A 23,147-nucleotide genomic window follows, 5' to 3' on the forward strand; every position below is an offset into this window, starting at 1 on the left:
ATAATTATGCTGATGTACTTCTTGTTTCTAAAGAAATAGGTGTGTGTTGGTAAAACTTTTCCACCTGGACTGAGGGACTTTATGATGTTTTCATTTTTAATTGAAGTTGAATTTGTTAAGTTGTGATTATAAATATGTAAGGAAAATGAGCACAGTTTTAAACCTAGATTGTTAGATCTTTAAAAGATGAAGAAGGAAAATATTTCATATTAATATTAATATAAATTGAACATAATTTTAGCTTAGTACAATGACTCTTAGAGATAGCTTACCTATGGTTTACTAAGAAAATAATGATGCTACATCTTTAGTTATCTGCCAAGATTGCCCAAAGTTTTTCATTCAAAAATATAGAAGACTTTTCTTTTGCATTTGACTGAATTAGGCATAACTATGCTATACGAGTGAATGCTTTGATAAATTGTTTTTGTTTTTGTTTTTATTTTGGGGGGGAAGGGAGAGGAGTGGGGCAGAGGGAGAGGGAGGGAGAGAATCTTAAGCAGGCTTTATACTGAGTGCAGAGCCGGACATGGGGCTCGATCCCACAATCCTGAAACCATGACCTAAGCAGAAACCAAGAGTTGGATGCTCAACCGACTATGACACCCAGGCTCTCCATTAAGTGCCTTTTTTTAAAGAATTAAGTGGGCTGCGAAGTGCAGGCTAAGTAAGGTCCAGAAAAATAGATGCACCTGGAAAACAATAGTTTGGCTGATAACATGTGGTGAGAAAATTCCGAAAGTTTTATCTCTAAGAATCCTTTCTGGTTCTCTCATCCTTTTATGCCTCGGGGCAGTTATTGACCTCCTCATCCATGCAAAAGATTCATGAGAAAAACTAACAAAATTTTATAACTGAACCAAGTGAAAATGCATCAAAAGTGAAATTTGTCAACTCTTTTGCTTCTTTTTGAAATGGAAATCCCTACAATGGATTTTTGTGTTTTGTAAATTGGCATTTTTGTGTCTAAGATTTCATTAAAGCAAGGCTTTCAGCAGGGACAATTTTACTTTGAAACTTCAGGCACAATTTTGGTTTTCTCTTTTTATTTCTGTTAAAATGTATTTCCTTTTTACTGTATAATTGATTAGTTGCAATGCTTGGATCGCAATATTCAGGAGAACTGAAAATCCATATTATTTTGAGAATGGCACAGTAATAAACACTGACAGTGTCAAAGCTTTGAGAGGGGTTTTAGTTGTTAAGTGTATTAAAAAGATTATATGATCAGCGTATGTGCAACACCTTATGGAAGAGCAAACCAATTTCCAAATCATTCCTTCTTATGAGCTTAGGGGAAAGGTTTATGGAAACTCTAAAGGAAAAGGATTTTTCTTGGCTTGGTATGACTTCCCCAAGCTTGGCAATAAGAATAACTTGCTATATACAAACAAAATGAAGCAAAATTTCAAATATCTACTCATTAGCAAAATTTCTTCTTATTTATAAGAAAGAACTAGAGCCTATTGGATCAGTTAGATCAGTATTCTCCAGTGGATATGTTATGATAATATGGTGGATTTTAGAAATTTACGTAATCGAGGACTCAGTCGGCTAGGTGTCTTGACTCTTGATCTCAGCTCAGGTCTTGAGTCCACATGAACATGGAGCCTACTTTAAAAAAGAGAAGAAGAAGAAATTTACATAATCTCTCTCTTAGCCAATGACTTGAACCATTTTCCACCCACTGACTTGTGGGCATTCCAGAGTTGGTGGCCTCCTTGCTTTCCCAGTACACCATCATCATTAGTTGTCACTCTTTGCTAAGTCAACATCTACATACCCTGAGTGATCATTACACTCACACACACACACACACAAAAATGGCTTGTTTTTAGGAATCTAAACCATTAGATATAAGCTTATTTTATTATACCAAACTCCCTTCTAGATCCCCAAGATATGAACACTCCTTAATATTAACAAATAGCCTGAGAAAATATTAGCTTCACAAACTCATTCCAACAATTAGAGTCTAGTTGAGTTGTAGAATATTTCCAAAGAAAATATTGTGGCACAAAGAGAATTTGTGTCACACAAAGTAAAAATAAACTAGTGTCTATGGATCTTTATTTAATAGATTCTGGAATACTGTTTTTTAGCTGTTTTTGGATTATATGGAGGCCGGTGAAGGGACCCACAAGGTTTCTTTCCCTAATTAATCAATGTGTGTTGCCTATTTGCTCCTTTAATTTTTAGAGAAAATCTTTTTTTTTTTCAAGATAGTACAAGCCCAGACTAGGAAAAAAATATCCCAGATTCCATATTAGCAGAGCACAAATTAATGAGTCATTCATTCTTTCTCCACCCAGCATGGTATGTAAGTTCTGTGGAAAACGCCCATATGGTCAAAATATAGTCTCTACTCTGGTGGAGATACAAGACTATCAAATAATGCAATGTGACCATTTTTGCTTTGCTTTGTTTCTCTTACCAAGATTTCTATGCAACTGGAATCAACTAGATAAACTCTTTCTCTATACTTGCTTTTTCCTTAGTTGTTCAAGTTGGTTTCCCATGTCTTGGAAAGCAAGATGGAGTGGCAGCATTTGAAGTGAATGTGATTGTAATGAATTCTGAAGGCAACACCATCCTGCAGACGCCTCAAAATGCTATCTTCTTTAAAACATGTCAACAAGGTAATCAGTAATCCCCATCAAGAGAAGGCTCATAAGGCTTTCAGGTGTGATGTGGGTAAAAAGATAGATAATAAACAGACAGATAATTTTTTGGTATAATTATAACCATGCCAATGGGTAGAGGGGCTGGTTACTGCAGAGTCCAGTATGGACTATGAGACCACTCACAATTTTCTCTGCTATGAGACCACTCACAATTTTAACTACAAATACCCTTCAAAAGCCATCTCTTCTACCTCTCTCCTTCCCCTCCTCCAACACAGTCTTTGGGAGTCCCCAACTTCATAGCAAGGTTGCCAGGCATTACTAGCAACTACCACCTGTTAAGGCAATACCACTCAAACCCCCACCACAAACTTGGTGCTGCTGACCTCCCCAGAGAACAGGGTACCACTGTGACACCAACAATGTCTGCCAGGCAAAGGGATCTCACCCTGATGCCCATTTAGGCATGAAGGCCTAGATTTTTTTTTTCCCATCTTGATGCAAGGTTTTCCAGCACAGAATTTAAGCTCTAGAGGCCTTCAGTGCTCTAAAGATGAACCAAAAGGCCATTCCACCCTCTGAAAGTGGATTTTGTGGGTCAGATCATTTATTTCAGTGTGAATTTAAGAAAGTCCAGTAGATTGATAGGTGAGGGTGAAGGTAGAATAAAGCTTGCTTTGCCTTCTTCCATGAGTCCCCTACTGCTGGAAGTAGAAGTGAGAGATGCAAAATCTGACTTTGTTGAGGATTTAGTGAAGCACAAGAGGTATAGAGAGAATATAGGTAGAACTTATCAGTATTCAGTAAATTAGGATAATCGGGGCACTGCGGGTAAGGTTCACCGCTAACCTCTTCATGCTTGCTGTAATTCACCCAACACAATTTCAGAGGTGTCCATATAACTGTGTTTCTCTTTGGTGAAGCTGAATGCCCAGGAGGGTGCCGAAATGGAGGCTTTTGCAACGAAAGACGCATCTGCCAGTGTCCTGATGGATTCTATGGCCCTCACTGTGAGAAAGGTAAAGAATAGAGAGAGCCAGCTACCCTCCCTTGCTTCCTAATGAAACTGATGTCACACAAGAGCCCCACATAAGCTTTTTTAACACAATCTTTGAAATTATTTTGCTGGTCCTACCATAAAATCAGTAAAACCTTAAAGAGCCACAGAAGAGCAGTTAGAAAGTACTTCTAAGAGTGGTTTTCTGTTAAATCCAATATATGGTGACGGGGCAGAGAATGTTAGCACAATGTCTGCATTCTTTACAGCCACGACCCACCCCCATCCCGAATTCACTATTATACACACTATGCCTTGGCATAATCTTATGAAAGTTTTGAAGTTTTTCTCCTCCACTTAAATTGGATTTAAAAAGCTAATTATTATGATTGATTTGACAGTAGCTACTCCAATTCAAAGTAACTTGATTCACAACTAAGTCTACACCTGAGTTATGTAGTTACTATAAGCCCCAAAAAAGTGAAAATTATTTATATTTTAAGTATATCTATCTCAGTGAAATTACTATTATATGAAAGAGTTAAGAGGAAAATGTGGACAAACCACAGGATGCTTAAATACCAACAGCTTATTTGATGAGAGTAAGCAAAACTAAGACATAAGAATTTTTCTCATTTGCCTATATTTTGGAATTAGAAGATGTAGGAAATAGGGCATGGAAAAATATTTAAAATCTTAAGAAACCCACGTCTTAATCAAAGTAATGATTCTAGGCAAATTTTTATCAGCCACTGAAATGGAACAATTCCAAAATTCTCATCTATGAAATTAGTTTAAAAACACCTCATTTACGGCTATCAGACACATGAAAAAATGCTCATCATCACTAGCCATCAGGGAGATTCAAATTAAAACCACATTGAGATATCACCTTTCACCAGTTAGAATGGCCAAAATTAGCAAGACAGGAAACAACGTGTGTTGGAGAGGTTGTGGAGAAAGGGGAACCCTCTTACACTGTTGGTGAGAATGCAAGTTGGTGCAGCTACTTTGGAGAACAGTGTGGAGATTCCTCAAGAAATTAAAAATAGAGCTTCCCTATGACCCTGCAATTGCACTGCTGGGTATTTACCCCAAAGATACAGATGTAGTGAAAAGAAGGGCCATCTGTACCCCAATGTTTATAGCAGCAATGGCCACGGTCGCCAAACTGTGGAAAGAACCAAGATGCCCTTCAACAGACGAATGGATAAGGAAGATGTGGTCCATATACACGATGGAGTATTATGCCTCCATCAGAAAGTATGAATACCCAACTTTTGTAGCAACATGGACGGGACTGGAAGAGATTATGCTGAGCAAAATAAGTCAAGCAGAGAGAGTCAAGTATCATATGGTTTCACTTATTTGTGGCGCATAACAAAAAACATGGAGGACATGGGGAGATGGAGAGGAGAAGGGAGTTGAGAGAAATTGGAAGGGGAGATGAACCATGAGAGACTATGGACTCTGAAAAACAACCTGAGTGTTTTGAAGGGGCAGCGGGTGGGAGGTTGGGGAAGCAGGTGGTGGGTAATAGAAAGGGCACGTATTGCATGGAGCACTGGGTGTGGTGCAAAAACAATGAATACTGTTACACTGTAAATAAACAAATAAAAAAATTTTTAAAAACACCTCATTTACAATTCATAAATAATAAAAGCATAAAAGCAAACCTGTATCTCTAAAACCTTAGAGTCAACCACAAAGATCAAAAAATGTAGAGCTATTGTATTATCGATGTTTCCGAAATGGTCCTTCCCCAAAACCCTACTTGTCCTTAATCAGAGAGCGCTCTCTCTCTCTCTCCCTCAGCTCTTTGCACACCACGGTGTATGAATGGCGGGCTTTGTGTCACTCCTGGGTTCTGCATCTGCCCACCTGGATTCTATGGAGTCAATTGTGATAAAGGTAAAAATTTCTTTCTAAGAACAAGGTTCTTTTTACTTTATAAATGTTTAGTTAAAAGAAGTATATTTGATATACCATCACTCTCCACAATAGCTCTATTAATAGGGTGTAAAAATTCATTGGCTGCTTTAATAACTTCAACCCCAAATTTTGGTGTAGTTCAACACACTAGAAGTTTGCTTGTACTCATAGAATACTCCAGTGCAGGAATCCCTACAGTGGGTGGGGCTGCCCTCCATGCTGTGATTCGCGGACCCTGGCACCTTCCACCTAGAGATCTGGAACTTTCAGGAACCAGTCAGTGAGCAGAGAAGGAGATTGGAGTAGACCCTGATTTAAAAAAAAAAAAAAAAAATCCCAAGAAGTGATTTCCAAAACTTCCACACCTATTCTGTTCCATGGAGAGGAATGTGCCTCATGGTCCTACCTAGGTGACTGTCCCAGCTGCAGACTGGGCAGCTGTCTCCCACTGACAACTTGATGGGAGGGGAGCATGGATTTTTGTGCGCCACTTGGGGTTTGGGTATGTCTTCAGTCTGTTTTATGGGTGAGCTTCTAAGACTGAAATGGAACAACCTGCCCCACCTTTCCCGACTGACCGCCAATTCAATGATCTGCTCCCAGAGGACAGCCGGGAGAGATGGTTTTCCGCCTTCCTGTGACACAGCACTGTCGCCAGGTTTACTCTCAGAAAGTGGGTTCAAACTTGGCTCTAAATATTGAACAGTCCATAGGCTTTACAAGATACCGATTTGTTTTGCCTGATTCACATCTTTTATGGGGGGAAAAAACTTAAATAATATCGCGCAAAGTGTATGTATTTATTGACATTATCCTTGTGTCAAAAACTCTCATTGCGTGAGTAGAGCCTTGTTTTTTAAAATAAAAACATGCTATGAAATAAAAAGATATGTTAGTTTTGAGAAGTGTCTCTTCAGTTATCATGCAGTCAACACCAATTAAGATTGAAATGAATCACTTTTTTAAAAGAAGGAAGAACTCCCGGAAGAATCCCTCAGCACAAGTCAGAAGAATAACTCACAGTGCTGTGAAGTGTGTAAACCTGGCAATTCACAGACCTGTACCCCTGGGGATAAAAATACATTATATGTTTATTAAAAAAAAAAAATTGGAAAGGGAAGCTAACCATAAGAGACTATGGACTCTGAAAAACAACCTGAGGGTTTTGAAGGGTCAGGGGTGGGAGGTTGGGGGAACAGGTGGTGGGTAATAGGGAGGGCACATTTTGCATGGAGCACTGGGTGTTGTGCAAAAACAATGAATACTGTTACGCTGAAAACATAAATAAATTAAAAAAATAATAACTCACAGGGGTCTGCTCTTCCATGGTACTAAAGTACTTCACAACTTTATATGATTTTACACTCAACAGCCTTTTGAGATATGTAAAGTTGTATCTGCTTCATTCTCAGAGAAGCGAAATGAAGTTTATGGAACTCCGGTAGCTTGACCCGAACTCACACCCTCTGGGGTACTGTATTGTCATTCAGGCTACCTGTTGGGGTCCCCATTCTCCTCAAGTGGCTCTGCATCTGGGCTGATGACTTTATCTCCCTGTGGGTCACACTTTTCCCATCTCTAAACTTTTTTTTTTTTAAAGATTTTTATTTATTTGAGAGAGAGAGACAGAGCACGAGTGGAGGGAGAGGGAGAAGCAGACTCCCTGCTGAGCAGGGAGCTCAATGCAGGGCTCCATCCTAGGACCCTGGGATCATGACCTGAGCCACCCAGGTGCCCCTCTGATCTCTAAATTGGGAATTAAGCCACTGCCCCTGGCTCCCCAGCCCCAAGCTGGGGAGATAATCTTTGTGACCATCTCTACCTGTTATTTTTAAGTGACATAAAACTAAAGTATTGGATTTAACTTAAAGTTTGGATTCATAAATGTTAAGCACTAAGGACAAGATAAGAACAGTCAGTGAGTAAAAAAGTTTCTTTTTATTTGTCAAAATTTATTTGTCAAAATTTAGCACTCAACATCTCCACTCTTCCAAAATTGGGCAATTCTTAACGTAGAATTAAGCTCAGATTATCACAAAACTTGTTAGGAAACAGCAAATCCCTCAGAGGTTTGGATGAAGAACTCAGGTATGAAGAGGTTTAAAGAGATTGTTTGTGAGGGCTGCTTACTGAGATGTGACTGTCATTGGTGTTGTCTGTACAATGGAGTGCCAACTGCAATGTTTTTCTAATGCTATGGAGCCACAAACACTGTGTGGTCACTGTTGAAGGAAAATATGTGGATTCCAGTATGTTTTACACTTTGTAATATTTTACATTTCAGATGAAAGCTTTTCCCTACTTCTTAGACTCCAGTAACTTTTTATTATTATTCTTTTGGAAAGTCTATTGAAATTCCACTTGGTCTCATTGGAGATCTGGGAATATTAAAAAATAATGGTTTTTACTACCTCAACAAAAAGATGCATTTCTCATCCAGGAGGGAGTATAGAGCTTCTGAAAAATGGTTTAATTACTGGCACAGAACTAGAGCTGAGCATAACATATTTGAAGCAACATTAAAGATTAACTTTTGGTGGCTCTTGGGACTTCTGTTGCCAGCTTTAGGAAATGAAAAGTTAAGACCTGGCCCGGCATGCCCTCAGCCCCAGTGAAAGTTACCTGGTGCCTCTGTGCATTTTCCTAGTCCAGAATCATTGCACAACAGAAATGTAGAGAAGCTTGTAAAGAATTGTACAAATACTAAAAGCATGGCTACATTCTTTAACTAGCTTTGTCATCATTCTGAGACTTCCAGTTCAGCTCCCAGGTTCATCCCATTCTATTCATTAGAAGGAGTAGTGCCCAGAGGGCTCTGGCCAAGCAGACCCTGATCCTGATGTTTTCTCATCTCTTCTTCATTCCCCAGGAGACACAGGGACAGGTGGGGAGACAGAATCACACTTGCAAAAACAACTGGCCAGCCGTAACAATACTAGGAGCAGTTAGCAAGGAGGAAGCCCAAAGAGCTGGTTCTCCTAAATCCTAAATTCTATACCCAAGTGCTGCTGTTCCCTTCTGCATTGGGAGGCTGGGTTTGCCAAAGCAAGTACAGCATTGCCTTAAGAGGGCAGATCCTTGTGGTTTAAACAAAAAGCTCTATCATTTAAGAAGCACGATACTTGCAGAACATGCAGGTTGGACTGCTTTTCCACAAAGAAAGCATACACATAAATTTTGGATCTCCTCTCTGATTTTCCTACTGGAAGCTTACTTCAGCATTTGTTCATCTGCAGCCAACTTTGGTCCGTTTTATATAGGACAAGAACAAATAGGCCCTATAACTGGAATTGCTGAGAATCCAAGCTCTCATTTTCATCTCCTTTCTAGATGGAGCCAACTCGTCTATTTTTAGATACTTGCTCTACCCTCGTTCCCATTTTTGTCCTCCCTTTATTTTAGGTGTGAGCAGTGAAATTCCAGAAGTCGACACAAAGACAGGGTTTAGGATGAATCACAAACAGTATGATTATTACCTGGAAAATCTAGTTAATTGGACCCCCACAATAATCTGTCCAAGTAGCTGCTGCACACTCCCCTTCCTGTGGGATCTGAGGAGGATTGACAGTCTGTCCTTTCCCGAACACCGGGACTCCTTCCTCCAAATGTCATAAAAGTCTATTTTTTAAAATCCCTATTACATAAGATGAATCTCTGTTCTCGTTCTGGAAAAAAAAAAAAAAATTGCTTTCTCCTTTGCCAGCTCCTAGTATTTATGGCCTTTCTCCCTTTTATCTGTTCTAAAATGAGTCTTCTCCTTTTTACTCTTCTTTTAACGTCAAAAAATATTTTAGGATGTTTATAGTTTTCCTTTTTTAAGGGCATATTTACAAGAAAATAAAAACATAACTTTTTTATACATCTTGCCTTTTTTTTTTCTCTAAAATAGAAGCCCCCAGGGGGAGAATAGTATATAATGTATGTGCTATTCTATTATGTTGTTGCAGTCTGTCAATGGTCAAGCAATTGGTTACAATTTTTGCATTTGCAAAGTGGCTTACTTAACTAAGTAAATGGGCAGGAGGCAGATGTCTCAGAAATAACACCTCACTTTAAGTGAAGTTGGATTTTTTTTTTTTTTTTTGAGGTTTAACCTACTCTCTAATGCAATTACCCATGTTATCCATTCTAATAGCAAACTGCTCAACCACCTGCTTTAACGGAGGGACCTGTTTCTACCCTGGAAAGTGTATTTGCCCTCCAGGACTAGAGGGAGAACAGTGTGAAATAAGTGAGTATTGACTTTCTGCATTCTCTTTGTTTCTGGGGGGTGGAGGGGAGCCTCAGTACTCCACCCAACCCCGTCATTTTTTCAGTGAGGAAACTGAAGCCCAGACACAATGAATAGCCTATCCAAGGTCTCAGGTCAGTGGTTTCTTTTCACTAGATATAGCCATCTTCATTTTTCCTAAAGGTGGGGCAGTGGGCACCAGATGACTCCGAGCCCACACTCTGACTCAGTCATATCTGGGTTTTTATTGTTCGGCATGTTGTGTTTTTTTCTTATTAGTGAGTTTGTCTCCTTCTCATTGTGCAGAGCCCCTTGCTTCAGCCTAGAAATGTAGACCAGAGTTTTGGGACAGGTGGATTTGTTTACCTACCTGCAGGCATAGAATTTCTTCCCTAAATTAGAGCCAGTAACCCATCTAAGAGGAAAGGATAGATTCAAGGAAAAGGGAGGAAAGGTGCACAACAATTTAAAAAAAAAAAAAAAAGAACAAACTAACAGCACACAGTACAAAAATGAACCGCACAAATGTTAAGTAAAGAGAAAAGTGCATACTGCACGATTCCATTTTTATGAAGTTGAAGAATAGGCAAAATTAATGGATGATAGTAGAAACCAGGTTGGTTGTTGGGGGCACAGAGGAACTTTATGGGGTACCAAAAATGCTCTATATCTTGATTGATGAAGTGTCACATGAATGTTTATTTAGATAAAAAAAAAAAAACAGTTGAGCTCTGAACTTCAGATCAATGCAGTTAGGTCTTCATTGTGCCTTCATGATATTTTGGTCATGCTTCCATACAAAGAAGGAAAAACTTAAGGGTGGAATGTGGTAGATAGTCATTGTTTTCAGAATCAGGATATCAAACTGCTTATCCTGGCTTTGCCCCCTACCAGCCATGTAACCCTCCACAGATCGATGAATCTTTCTAATAACTCAGCAATGAGTCAACCGCATCCTAGATTGCTTTATGATCCAGAAAACAGATAACACCAGTGCTCTATTCAGGAAGGTGAAAAAGAACATGAGCATGTCTGCTAAGGGTGCCCTGCCGCTGCCTTTTTGGAAGTTCTGGAATATAGCATTTTCATTTCCAGCCATATTGTATCTGTAAAATACTGCTGTGTTTAATAACACCATAGTTTCTGACGTGGGTTTCAGTGGGCTCAAAATTAAGTAATATTGGTAACTATTTTATCTTTCAACCTCTAATTTATTTGTACTTTAATGAGTAGTAGATGAAGTAACCATTTTTGATAGAGTTCAAGTGAAATACCTCTGAAGTTTCCATAGAACGTGTAATTAATTGTCAGGATATGGTCTATTCTATTAATTACCCTGACCTGATAAAGATATCTTTGAACTAACTCCCCTCAATTTTCTCCCCATACTTACTCTCAGACTTCACTTACTTAGCTAAATCATATTTATGAATCTTTGTTCTTGGGCTCATTTCTCTACATGTAAGTATGTCCTTGGGTTTACAACCTTTCCATTGACAGAGACAATGATTTCTATTCCCTTTTTCCCTTACTACACCAAAAATGTAGGCCTTTGAAGGCTCCTGATTATCCCTATCACAAGTTATTCTCCAATCCCTCTAGGAAGTGTCCTGTTTCTATTATAAGAACCACAGTACCAAAAAAATACGGAAATGGATCTTGAGTTGAAAAGTGCCTCTAGTATAGTAGAGACAAAAAATTGAATTATGAATTCTTATTTTAAAATTGAGATGTAATTGACATATCAAAAAAATTACCATTTTAAAATATACAATTCAGTATATGTTCATGAAGAACAGTACCATTTCTGTCTCATTCCAGAACATGGCATTAGACGTTTCAAAAGATGTCAAAAGACACCCTGCACTCATGAGCAGGCACTCCCCATTCCCCTTTCCCCAAAGTACGAAAAACTATTAGTCTACGTTCTGACTCTTCAGATTTGCCTATTCTGAACATTTCATATAAATAGAATCATATAACATTTTCCCTTTGTGTCTGACTTCTTTCACTTAGCATGATGTTTTTGAGATTTATTCATGTTGTGGCATGTATCATTACTTCTTTTTAATTGCTGAATAATATTCCTTTGTGTGGATATACAAACCATCTTTTGTTTATCCATTCATCAGTTTACAGACATTTGCTTGTTTCCACATTGGGGTGATTGTGAATAAAGCTTCTGTGAACATTCATGTACAAGTTTTTGTGTGGACATATGTTTTCAGTTCTCTTGGGTATATTCCTAGGAGTCGAATTGCTAGGCCACATGTTAACTCCATGTTCATTTTTATGAGGAACTGCCAAACTGTTTTCCAAAGCTGCTGTGCTATTTTACATTCCTACCAGCAATGTATGAAGGTTCCAGTTTCTCCACATCCTTGTCAATACTCGTTATTGTCTATTTTTTCATGAGATAAATATTCTGATGTTACTTATATTTTCATTTTCCCTGGCATCTATTAGGATTGATATCTTCTCAAACTTCAGCTTGACTTAATTTAAGATACTCTTGACAGTTAACAAATAACATCAAGGTTATAAATATCTGGAAGTAGGGAGTATACATTTACCCCATTACTTAAGGTTCATAGCTATACCAAGGATCTTCAGTGAACTTTCAGTTAAAAAGTTTACATGGATTACTTATGCTGTATTGTAAATGAAGTTTTAAAATAATATAATGGGTTCTTATTTTTATAAAAGTCCTCTGTAATGTAGTGAAAAGAAGGGGAACATGCATCCCAGTGTTCATAGCAGCAGTGTCCACAATAGCCAAACTATGGAAGGAGCTGAGATGCCCTTCAACAGATGACTGAGATGTGGTTCATCTATACCATGGAATATTACTCAGTCATCAGAAAGGATGAATACCCCCCATTTGCATTGACATGGATGAAACTAGAGGGGATTATGCTAAGTGAAATAAGTCAAGCAGAGAAAGACAATTAACATGCGGTTTCAGTCATATGTAGGACATAAGAATAGTATGGAGGACCACAGGGGAAGGGAGGGAAAACTGAAGGGGAAGAAATCAGAGAGGGAGACAAACCGTGAGAGACTCTGGAATTCAGGAAACAAACTGAGGGTTACAGAAGGGAGGAGAGTGGGGCGATGGGGTAGCCTGCTGAAGAGTATTAAGGAGGGCTCCTGTTGTGATGAGCACTGGGTGTTATACACAACTGATGAATTGTTGAACACTACCTGAAAAACTAATGATGTACTATATGTTGACTAACTGAACGTAATAAAAAAATAAAATAAAAAATAAAATGAAATCTATGGGACTAAAAAAAATAGTCCTCTGTATAAAATATTCTTTATAAAAAAACTTAGAATACTGAATAAAACAATTAAAAATCACCTATAATCCTAAGACCCAGAGATGATAGTTGTTGGCACTGTTATAAATCATTTTTGTTGGTTTTCTATGTGAAGCAGAGTCACACATTTAAGTTACTCTACAATCCAATGGGCAGAGGAAGTTTAATATCCTTATTTTGTCAATCCCTAACTCATTGTTCTCCCTGGACTCCTCCACTCACTGGTTATAGTAAAATGCTAACATATAAACTTAGTAAAATTTGTTTGTCTTCAGGCAGTGTTTAGTCTGACCTGGGTAAAAATGTGTAATCTTTCAAGTTGGCTCACTTTTCCACTGTCCAATGGATAAAATTTATTGCAAAATATTTCAGGAAAAAGAAGTCAACGTTAAAGACACTTAGAGGATTCTGATTTTTTTTAATTTTATTTAATTTTTTTTATTTGACAGACAGAGATCTCAAGTAGTTGGAGAGGCAGGCAGAGAGAGAGAGAGAGAGGAGGAAGCAGGCTTCCCACTGAGCAGAGAGCCTGATTCGGGGCTTGATCCCAGGGCCCTGGGACCATGACCTGAGCCGAAGGCAGAGGTTTAACCCACTGAGCCACCCAGGTGCCCCGAGGATTCTGATTTTTAAAGCAGCCATACCTTCATGAGGTTTTGGCTCCATAAGATTTGATTTGGAATGGCCTTGGGAGAGTCGCCTGTAGTCACATTTCTGCTGTGTGATAGCCAAGAGAGAACGTTCTTATTCCTGGCTGTGGTGAACCCAAATACTCTCACTTCCCTCTGATAAAGAAAACAAAAGACCCATGGAACCAATGAAAAGGTTCTCTCCACCAGTCATTCTCTGTGCTATCCCTGGCTACCAAGTTCACCTCTCATTGAATGTGGGGAAATTGGTGTCACCAAGTACTTCACAACAAGTACTATCTTTTCTGACATAGGGTTATTGTCCCACATCTTGTTGACTTGAAAAACCCAAGTGCATGGCAGAATGCTGTGATAGGATCCAATTTGGTACATATGGTGAAGTCAGATATTTCACTGATACAAATGGAAATTCAGAGTTAGGCATTCCTTTGCTTTAGGTAAGACTTGGGATCTTGACCAAATAGTAAATGCTATTCTAGTATTGTCTTAGCAAAAAAGACACTTTTGGATATTTTTTTTTTTTTAGATTTTTTTTTTATTTGACAGACTGAGAGAGATCACAAATAGGCAGAGAGGCAGGCAGAGAGAGAGGAAGAAGCAGGCTCCCTGCTGAGCAGAGAGCCCGATGCGGGGCTCGATCCCAGGACCCTGAGATCATGACCTGAGCTGAAGGCAGAGGCTTTAACCCACCGAGCCACCCAGGCGCCCCGACACTTAGTCAATGAAAAGGTGGTATTCTATTATTAAGGTCACTTGATGCCTGTTTCGAGAACATCCCTGCATCAGAAAAACTTAAAGGTATAATGGCATTCCAGGTTTTTGAGAGACTCTAACATCTCAATATTATGTCTCTATTGTCTGCACAATGGCTAAATGTTGCTTTGCTGAATTTATACATGGAGAAGGTCCTTTCGAATAAGTGAAAAGAGAAGTAAAGTGTTTCAACAAAATAATTTGCATATGGAATTTGTTTATCAAACATAGTGCTTGCTCGTAAAACATAGGGTAGCTCACTTCATTTGAAGGCTCATTTGACCATAAAAAGAAGACCTTAGAGAATAAAAGGTGTGTTTTATGATAAAGATTTCATTTCTTCTCCTTATGTATTGAGACCTTTGTAATGAATATTCTGCTGAAATGTAAAAAAAAAAAAAAGAAAAAGGACAACAATAAAAAAACAAAATCCAAATCCCTTCACTCCCAAAACCTAATGGGTATTTGCTCTCTTTGGAATGCCATCATGCTAGTCACGGGATGCAGTCTCAGCTCTGGGTGAACAATCCTTTTTCTTCTACTTCTTCAAACCATCTAGCCTTGGGATGGCAAATTCTAGATTGCAGAGGGAGAATAAATACCTTCTGAAATAAAAGACAATCATTTTATCATTTTTACATCAAGTCCCTACTGCAGCTCTAAAATCCTGTATCCCAAAGAGCTGTGAAAACATTAGCAATTCTCATTGGGCACCTACATAAAAGAAAGAGTGATGTATTTTGAGGATCTAAGACATTCTAGAAAAAAAAGCATAGGTGTGGTATGGGGCTCCTTTGGTGCCCTGCTTCATATCTCCTCTCAGCCTGCCTTTCACTCTAGTCACTGCTGTGCAAACCTGTTTTGCGTGGCATAACCTGATTGTACCCCATCTTAGTTGCTCCATACTTCTGCTTTCTACCCAGAGACTCCTATGAGTCCTACAAAATCAGTCAGCACTCACATAGGGGCATACTGGAAGTGTGAGGAAGTCATTCCATAGGGTGACCCTCAACCAGTGGAAGACATGTGCCAATGAACAAATGCTCCCCTCTCCCTTCTTAAGAGTGACTTGAAGGTGCAGTGTCCACGGCTTCTCAGAAGAACCCCACAGGATAGAGTTTGGTTGCCTATAGTGATGACCAACACACACACACACTTTTGTGTTGACTTTCCCTCCTTCCATTCTTTGCTCTCCCTGTCCCCCCATTCTGGTTTCCTAGGATCACTTTACCAAAGAAACTCTCGGCATGCAAGCCTTGCTCTCTGGAGAATCCTACGCTAGGAAAGATATTGCTGGGCACAGGTTTAGGTCTTCTTTCACAAAGAGTGACATTCAAAGTCAAAACTCAGAGAAAAGATCACTTGGTGGTTTATTCACATCTTAACCTGTACTGTATCTTAAATTACAAGTGTTTGCGAAACAGAATTTTATTCTGCTTACCAAAAAAGTAGAAATACACATAGCATGTGGGCAACACATTTATCGTAACAGATATCCATTAGAAATCACAAGTGAAAATACTAGCCCGTTTGTTCCAAGAATGAAACTCCAATGGTATCAAAGCCAGAGCAGGTCTGAAATAAGTGGGAATCACTGCCATCTAAAAGTACTTATCCTCTCAAAGCCCCGCAATTCCTTTGAAAAATATGAATATCTCTGAATGAAGCACTGAGTTCCTGGCTTATCTGCATCCTTCTCTGTTTCAGGCAAATGCCCACAGCCCTGTCGAAATGGAGGTAAATGCATTGGTAAAAGCAAATGTAAGTGCTCCAAAGGTTACCAAGGAGACCTCTGTTCCAAGCGTAAGTACCCATCTGCAGAATCAACTCGAGCTTGGGGATCTCCTCCTACACAACTTCTGGGCCTCCTGCATGTTGCCTGAGCATCACTATGAACTGTCTTCACGGACATCTATGTTCCCTTTCTCTAGAAGAAAGACATTGTATGAAATCCATGCATGTGAAAACACAGACACATTCACACACAAGCAACTCAGCTTTTTAACTATCTGGGGTTTTCTTAAGGAAAATAAGCTTCCATTCCAGCAGTTTCCGAGTCCTACTCAGCATCTTTTGTGACTCAGAAGCATCAAGCTTAGTTTACCATCTGTCTCAGGCCTTTTTTCAAAAAGTCCCAAACTGACTTAGAGCTGGAGATTGGCTTAGAAAAACAACAACAACAACAACAAAACAACAGGGGTGACGCCCAAACTAATACATTCTAAAGAACTGCCGGAAAGGCAACTAATTCTGTTGAACAGTGAAAGCTCAGGAAACACTTTCTATCTCCTCTGGTTCTAGCTGTCTGTGAGCCTGGCTGCGGTACCCACGGAACCTGTCATGAGCCCAGCAAGTGCCAATGTCAAGAAGGCTGGCACGGAAGACACTGTAATAAAAGTGAGTGGGAGGCGTCTGGAGAGCCCACCTCTAGCCTATCTTGGCTCTCGCAACTGATAGATGACCTGTAACTCAGCCCTGCTTCCCATGTTTGCCTCCTTTCCCCGGGGCTTGCCCCTGGCCCCCTCAACTCTCTAAACCTTTGATCCTAAGTTTTAGAGTCTAAGGGCAATGCAGCTGTGCAAATTATCATCACATCTGTAAAACAGCTCCACTTTTCTAAGTTAAATCAGTAATTCAGGTTGATTTGGTAATACAGTGTGGTAACTATGAAAGAAATAACAAGTATAAGAGTCTAAACCAAATATATAGATCTGTTTGGCTCTGATTTTATCCTTTAAGATCTATCCGTGAGTGTATAAAACATGAAGAATTTTGCTCTTGAAGATTATTAAATATTACTGGTTGTGGTATGTTTCAAATAAGTTCTTTTGAGGCAGAAAAAAAAAAAGAAAAGAAAGAAAAAAGAAGGAAAGAAAGGAAAGGTCTAGGGAGTATGGAGTTGTGTATTTTAAAATTTACTGACTACTCAAAAATGAGCTAGCTGTAGAGATGATAAACCACTGGCCTGTTTTCAACACAAAATGAAACTGGTTCAATTCAACCATTTCATTTTGATTCAGATCTTCTCTGTTCCAAGCAAGAGTCCAGGCACTGGAGACCTGTCAGTGAGACGACAGAAAATGCCCCGCCTGGTGGAGCTAGGATTCCATCTCCTAAGCGTGGGCCCACGGGCCACCTTGCCTTTGAAGGAAGGTAGGCTTCAGTCATCCAACAGCCTTCAAACGCAGAAGTTCAGCTTGCGCCTATCACAGTCAGTTTCCAAAATAATGGAAACAGATTGCACAGATCACCTTCACAACAGATATTTTTCTAGATGCACAGTTTCCAAAGGGTGGTCTGTGCAGCCCAGGAAGTACGGAAGTTATCAGCTAGGTAGCTGGAAAAGACGGATTTGACAATAGTTTTATATTTTTTATTTTATTATATTTATATGTAAGTTTATATATAAATATATATCTCAATATCAAATCTCTAATTTTTGTGTGTATCTTATAATGTTCACATTATATTATTATGAAGTATATCTAATACATTTATATGTAGGTATACGTGCTTTTTTGTTTGTTGGTTTTAAGGCAGGTTGGTGTTTGGTCTGTGCTACACTAAGCCATTGACTTGAGTCTTGTCATGTGCTACATTGACTGGATGGTACATTGAATTGGCTTCAGGTGGGTGTAGCTTAAACAGAAGTTCAGCTCTTCTGGAAAGTAGTTCTTTCCGCAGGTAGTAATGGCTAAATGTATCCCTACAGGGACACACTTGGGGGAAGCTTTTTTTGGACTAAAAGAACTGCAAAAAACTAACCATTTCAAGAGATACTTGGGGAAAGAGTAAACCAAATCTTTTATGCCACCCTTAACTCAGGATGCAAGGAATTTTTGAGACATCCTCGGGCCGAGGGATGGGCCGAGGTCACACTGTACATCCCAGGCGTCAGTTGCAGAGCTCCTCTGGGGCCCACATTTGGGACCTGGTGATCAAGGGTGATGGCAAGAGTGTAGGGGGCACTGTTTCTGCTGATAAACCAGTCACGCCACCAAAAAGAGGGCAAATCGGGCCCTCGAGTAGTATCGATGAGCAATTCGGACAGGACTGCCAGCCCCTGTCCACCCCCACTCCTCGAACTGCTGCTGAGAGTTTTGTCATCAATGTACCTCCCTCAGGTCACGGCGGTGCCTCAAGATGATGCCCCAGCTCCTGATTAAAATGCAAATGTGGTGTCCAGGAGAGGCCACCCAGCCATTTTGTACATGAGCTTAGAGAATCGGGCAGAAAGAAAGAGATTTATTTTGACCAGGGGGAGGTGATGTGGAAGGTAGGAGGCATGGAGTGCTGAGAACAGACTCCCAGCAAGGTGACACTTTGGGAGGTCTCAGGCACCCAGACGTGTTAGTGGGGAGGAGGACATTGGAGACAGACTTCCCGGCTGAGGCTCACCCTCGCCAGCAGGGAGGTTCGGGCTTCATGGGTGGCGGGGAGAACATCAGGGTAGGGATTTACTTCAGCACATTGTTGGCTCATGTTCTGGCTGTTCCTTGAGCTACCAGCCTACATACTGACAATTCAGAGAAACACATTCAGGAACAAAGTATTCTGTTCTCAGTAGTTACTTAATGGCATGCTTGCGTTTAAAAACCACAGGGAACAAATGGAATGCCAAACTCGACTTTAATGCACAGGAAGATGGAGGCAGATTTTTTAAATGTGATTGCCCCCTTGGATCCCTTTTGGGAAATCAGGAGAAAGGAGTCAGTGCCTCAAGCACCTCCAGAAGTTCACAAATAGGAGAAAGGGAGGTCTGAAGCTATGGAACTTAGTATTACTGTTCACTTACAACTAAGCTGGAAATGGATAGATGCCCACCATGACTGAAACCGACAAATCCCCATGGATAAGGAGTCCATTCAAATCATAACCCTCTCTAAAACGCAGCGTGGAGGTCCTTAGTTCTTGCAAAATTCCCATTTTGTGTAAGTGTAGTCGCCACACTTGACTGTGCGATCACTATGAAGAGATGAAGAGTGGGGAGTGTTCCAGATCAGTATAATCGAGGCTGGATTTACAATGCAGTGAAAATGATCAGATCCTCTGCAGGAACATCCCTGCTTTGGGGACCTCAGTGCCAGATCCTTACCAGACCTTGGGTGGAGAAAATCCTTCATTCAACCACATCCATCCAAACTTTGCATCAAGAGTTTCTGCAAGGCCAAAATCTATAGGGAGTCACAGCTTTGATGGAAGCTGATTTGATGGAGTTCCTAAAATAGGTTCCTTTTTTAGCAGAGACCTTGAACCTGTAACATCTCTTCATTCAGGTGGCTTTTTGTGGTGGCTGTGGTCTTCTACTCTGGGTTGAAAAGGGAAAATGGATTTCATTTGAATGGTTAGTAATGAATCTGAAGAGCCTGTTTTTGTAGTTTCTTTTCTTTTAAGCTGTGAATAATTTTACAGGGTACGGAGCCCGCCTCATGCATGCCCTGAGGCCAGCAGGCACCCGACTGGGGCAGCACACGCCTTCACTTAAAAAGGCTGAGGAGCGGCAGGATCCACCTGAATCCAATTACATCTGGTGAACTCCGACATCTGAAACGTTTTAAGTTACACTAAGTTCATAGCCTTTGTTAACCTTTCATGTGTTGAATGTTCAAATAATGTTCATTACAGTTAAGAATACTGGCCTGAATTTTATTAGCTTCATTATAAATCACTGAGCTGATATTTACTCTTCCTTTTAAGTTTTCTAAGTATGTCTGTAGTGGGATGGTATAGATTTCTTGTTTCAGTGCTTTGGGACAGATTAGATGTTATGTCAGTTGATCAGGTTAAAATTGTGTCTTTTCAGTTGTGTAGCTGGCGAATAATTTCCAAAATTACAATGTACTCATGGTGTCGAGGGGCTGGAGAACACTGGAAATGGAACAGAAATGCATAAATCAAGGGTTTGGATGGAGCAGTTAACCATGTTGAAGTTACAACATTTCTAATTTTGCTGTCATGGGTTTAGACATTTGTCACATTTTTAAAGTTCCCCTTGTTCTTAAACTCTCAATACACCATATTTTTACTGAATTTGGACCATACCATGATTCCAGAGAATTCAGTATTGAAAGAAAGAGAAAGAAAGAACATGGTGGCAGTGGCATTTAACAATATAATATATTGTAAACACAATAAAATAGGGAATATAACGTATGGACTTTTGGCATTGGCTTGAAGCCATATAATATATTGTAAACAAAACACAGCTCTTACATAATGAACATTTTATACTGTTTGTATAAAATAAAGGTGCTGCTTTAGTGTTCTGGGGGTTGTATGGAGTGGTCTGTGCATGTGCTATCTTATGGAAATAAAGTCGGTGTCAATGAGTTGCAGTGAGTGGAAATAAAGTTGGTTACAAAGAAAACTCTGCAGAATCATAAAAAACAGAAGAGATTCTATTCTCTGACCCAGTCGGGCTCCCCAGGCCCACCTGTCCCTCCCAGCCCTCTCCCCCAGCTACACTCTGAGCCCTGCCCGAGACCTTCCCATGTTTGTCAGCTCCCATTTAGTTGGCATTGGGTTTTAGACGTTGTCTCTTCACTAGAATGTGTTAAATATCCCTTCAGAGGGAGACTTCCTAAGACTTTCTAAAAGTGTCTGAATGTTGCAAATGACAAGAGCTACCATTTATGAAAAACCTATTGGTTCCCAAGACCATGATAGCGTGTTATCTTAAAATCAGGTGAGGCAGGTATCATTTTGCCCTTTTACAGATAAGAAAACTGAGGTAGGAAGATACATAGCAATTTACTCAAGATCACACTCCGTGGCACGGGTTTGAATTCATGTCACCTGATTCTGGAGAATTCGCACAAGGTGGTTCCCCCTCCTTTTTCTCAGCAAATGCAGTAGAATTCAAAACTCCACAAATCCCAAGCAGGTACTGTCCAGTATATTTTAGCCTCCTCGTCCTGCCAAGGAAATGTGGACTTTATGTTATAGACAATCCAAAGCCTATATGTTCTTCTTTTGCTGGGTAGTGGCCTAATGACTTGTGTGGTCCAGGAATGTGACGTGTCATGGGAAGTGATCAAAGGAGAGGCTGGACGCAGAGTGAACATGTCTTGTCATGGTGCAGGGCCATGGCAGTCTTCCTCCTCTAACTAGCCAGAGCCTAGAGTGCCAGCTTCTGTTCACACAGACTTGGAGGAGCAGACCAAGAGCCAAGGAGCTCACCATGGGAATCCCAGTATGAAAACCAACTGATTTAAGACTTTGAAGTAAAAATCCAGATGCTTGATGAGGGTTTAAGACGGTGACAGAAAGTTAAGTTTGGGGATAGGATACTACTACTCATAGCTGACACTTATACAGTACTTAGTTTATTCCAAGCACTTTACCTCATGGATGAGTAATAAAATGGCGGGGAAGTTAGACTGAAGGCAGTGTGACAAACCGCAATAGTCTACATGGGTCATCTCCAAACCATTCTGACTCCAGACCAATCACACTTCATTAGAAATTTCTGAGCACATACTCCTACATGTGACTATTATTTATTTACATATTTAACTGGTATGCTTTTAAAAAGCCAGATATGTTGAAGAGATAAAAATATAAGTAGAAGCTCTAACATTTTCTCCATTTATCCAGAAGATAGTTTTATGCACACCCGGGAGTACACACCCATAGGAGAGAACTCAGGCTAAGAGGAGCAAGAGGAGGACCTGAAATGGCTTTAGAATCAGAGTCTGCACTCAAGAAGGATTTCAATCGTAAGCAAGGGACTGGGTCACTGGGTGAATGCAGGGTTCTAGAGAGGAATCTGAATAGTGATGTAAGTGACTAAGACGGAAGAAGGATGGGCAGTGGTGAGGGTTTCCAGAGATGCTGAGTTTGGTACTGAAGATGTTGAGCTTAATGTGCCTTTGGGACATCTCGGTGGAAATGCCTGATAGGCAACTAGAAGTACTGTTATTAGGACGTTAGTTTGATAATTTGTTGATTATTAGTTTTACTATAAGTGAAAAGTACTAATTCTATATTGAATTGTTTTTAATATAGATATACATAATGGCTTTATTTGGTGAGGTGCAGTACAATTCACTTGTGTTTTATTGTGTCTTTATTTTGTTTTAAAGATTTTATTGACATATTTGAGAGAGAGAAGGAGAATGCATGAGCGAGGGTTGGGAGGGCAGAGGGAGAGGGAGAAGGAGACTTCCTCCAGAGCAGAGAGCCTGATGCGGGGGCTCCAAGCAGGGCCTGATGCCAGGACCCTGACATTATGAACTGAGCTGAATGCAGACACTTAATGACTGAACCACCCAGGCACCCCTTTATTGTGTCTTTAGATCCTGTATAGTTAATACCATTTGCTGCTTTCCTGTGTCTATGTTTAGTTGTATAACAGGGTATAGCCTTTACTATATTTATTTATTTATATATTTATTTGGCAAATTGGCAAATTCATTTTTTATTTATTTATTTGGCAAATTGATCTCCTTCCCCTGTGTGCATTGTGAATCTTCATCCAAAATATGCCCTTTGGTTACTTTGTCAGGCTATGTAGAATCACAACAAAGACCAATGATATGGGGTATGAAATAATTGCTGTTACTTGTCTGAAGTAACCACAAAAGAGAAGAAAAGAAGGAAGAGAAAGAGGAGGAGGGGGTGCCTGGGCAGCTCAGT

General features: G+C 39.9%; 1 protein-coding gene across 1 annotated transcript in view; it reads left to right on the plus strand.

Annotated features, from left to right (window-relative positions):
- Nucleotides 1-20,775, plus strand: part of WIF1 (WNT inhibitory factor 1) — a 71,803-nt gene extending 51,028 nt beyond the window's left edge. Inside the window, exons 4-10 of the mRNA XM_046012790.1 lie at nt 2,499-2,639; nt 3,548-3,643; nt 5,437-5,532; nt 9,689-9,784; nt 16,218-16,313; nt 16,812-16,907; nt 19,923-20,775. Of these exons, the coding sequence (XP_045868746.1) occupies nt 2,499-2,639; nt 3,548-3,643; nt 5,437-5,532; nt 9,689-9,784; nt 16,218-16,313; nt 16,812-16,907; nt 19,923-20,044 (743 nt within the window). The 3' untranslated portion in view covers nt 20,045-20,775. The remainder of the gene's footprint in view (nt 1-2,498; nt 2,640-3,547; nt 3,644-5,436; nt 5,533-9,688; nt 9,785-16,217; nt 16,314-16,811; nt 16,908-19,922) is intronic.
- The last annotated feature ends 2,372 nt before the right edge of the window (nt 20,776-23,147 follow it).

This window comes from Meles meles, chromosome 7 (assembly GCF_922984935.1).
Source record: "Meles meles chromosome 7, mMelMel3.1 paternal haplotype, whole genome shotgun sequence".
NCBI classification, from domain to species: Eukaryota; Metazoa; Chordata; class Mammalia; order Carnivora; family Mustelidae; genus Meles; species Meles meles.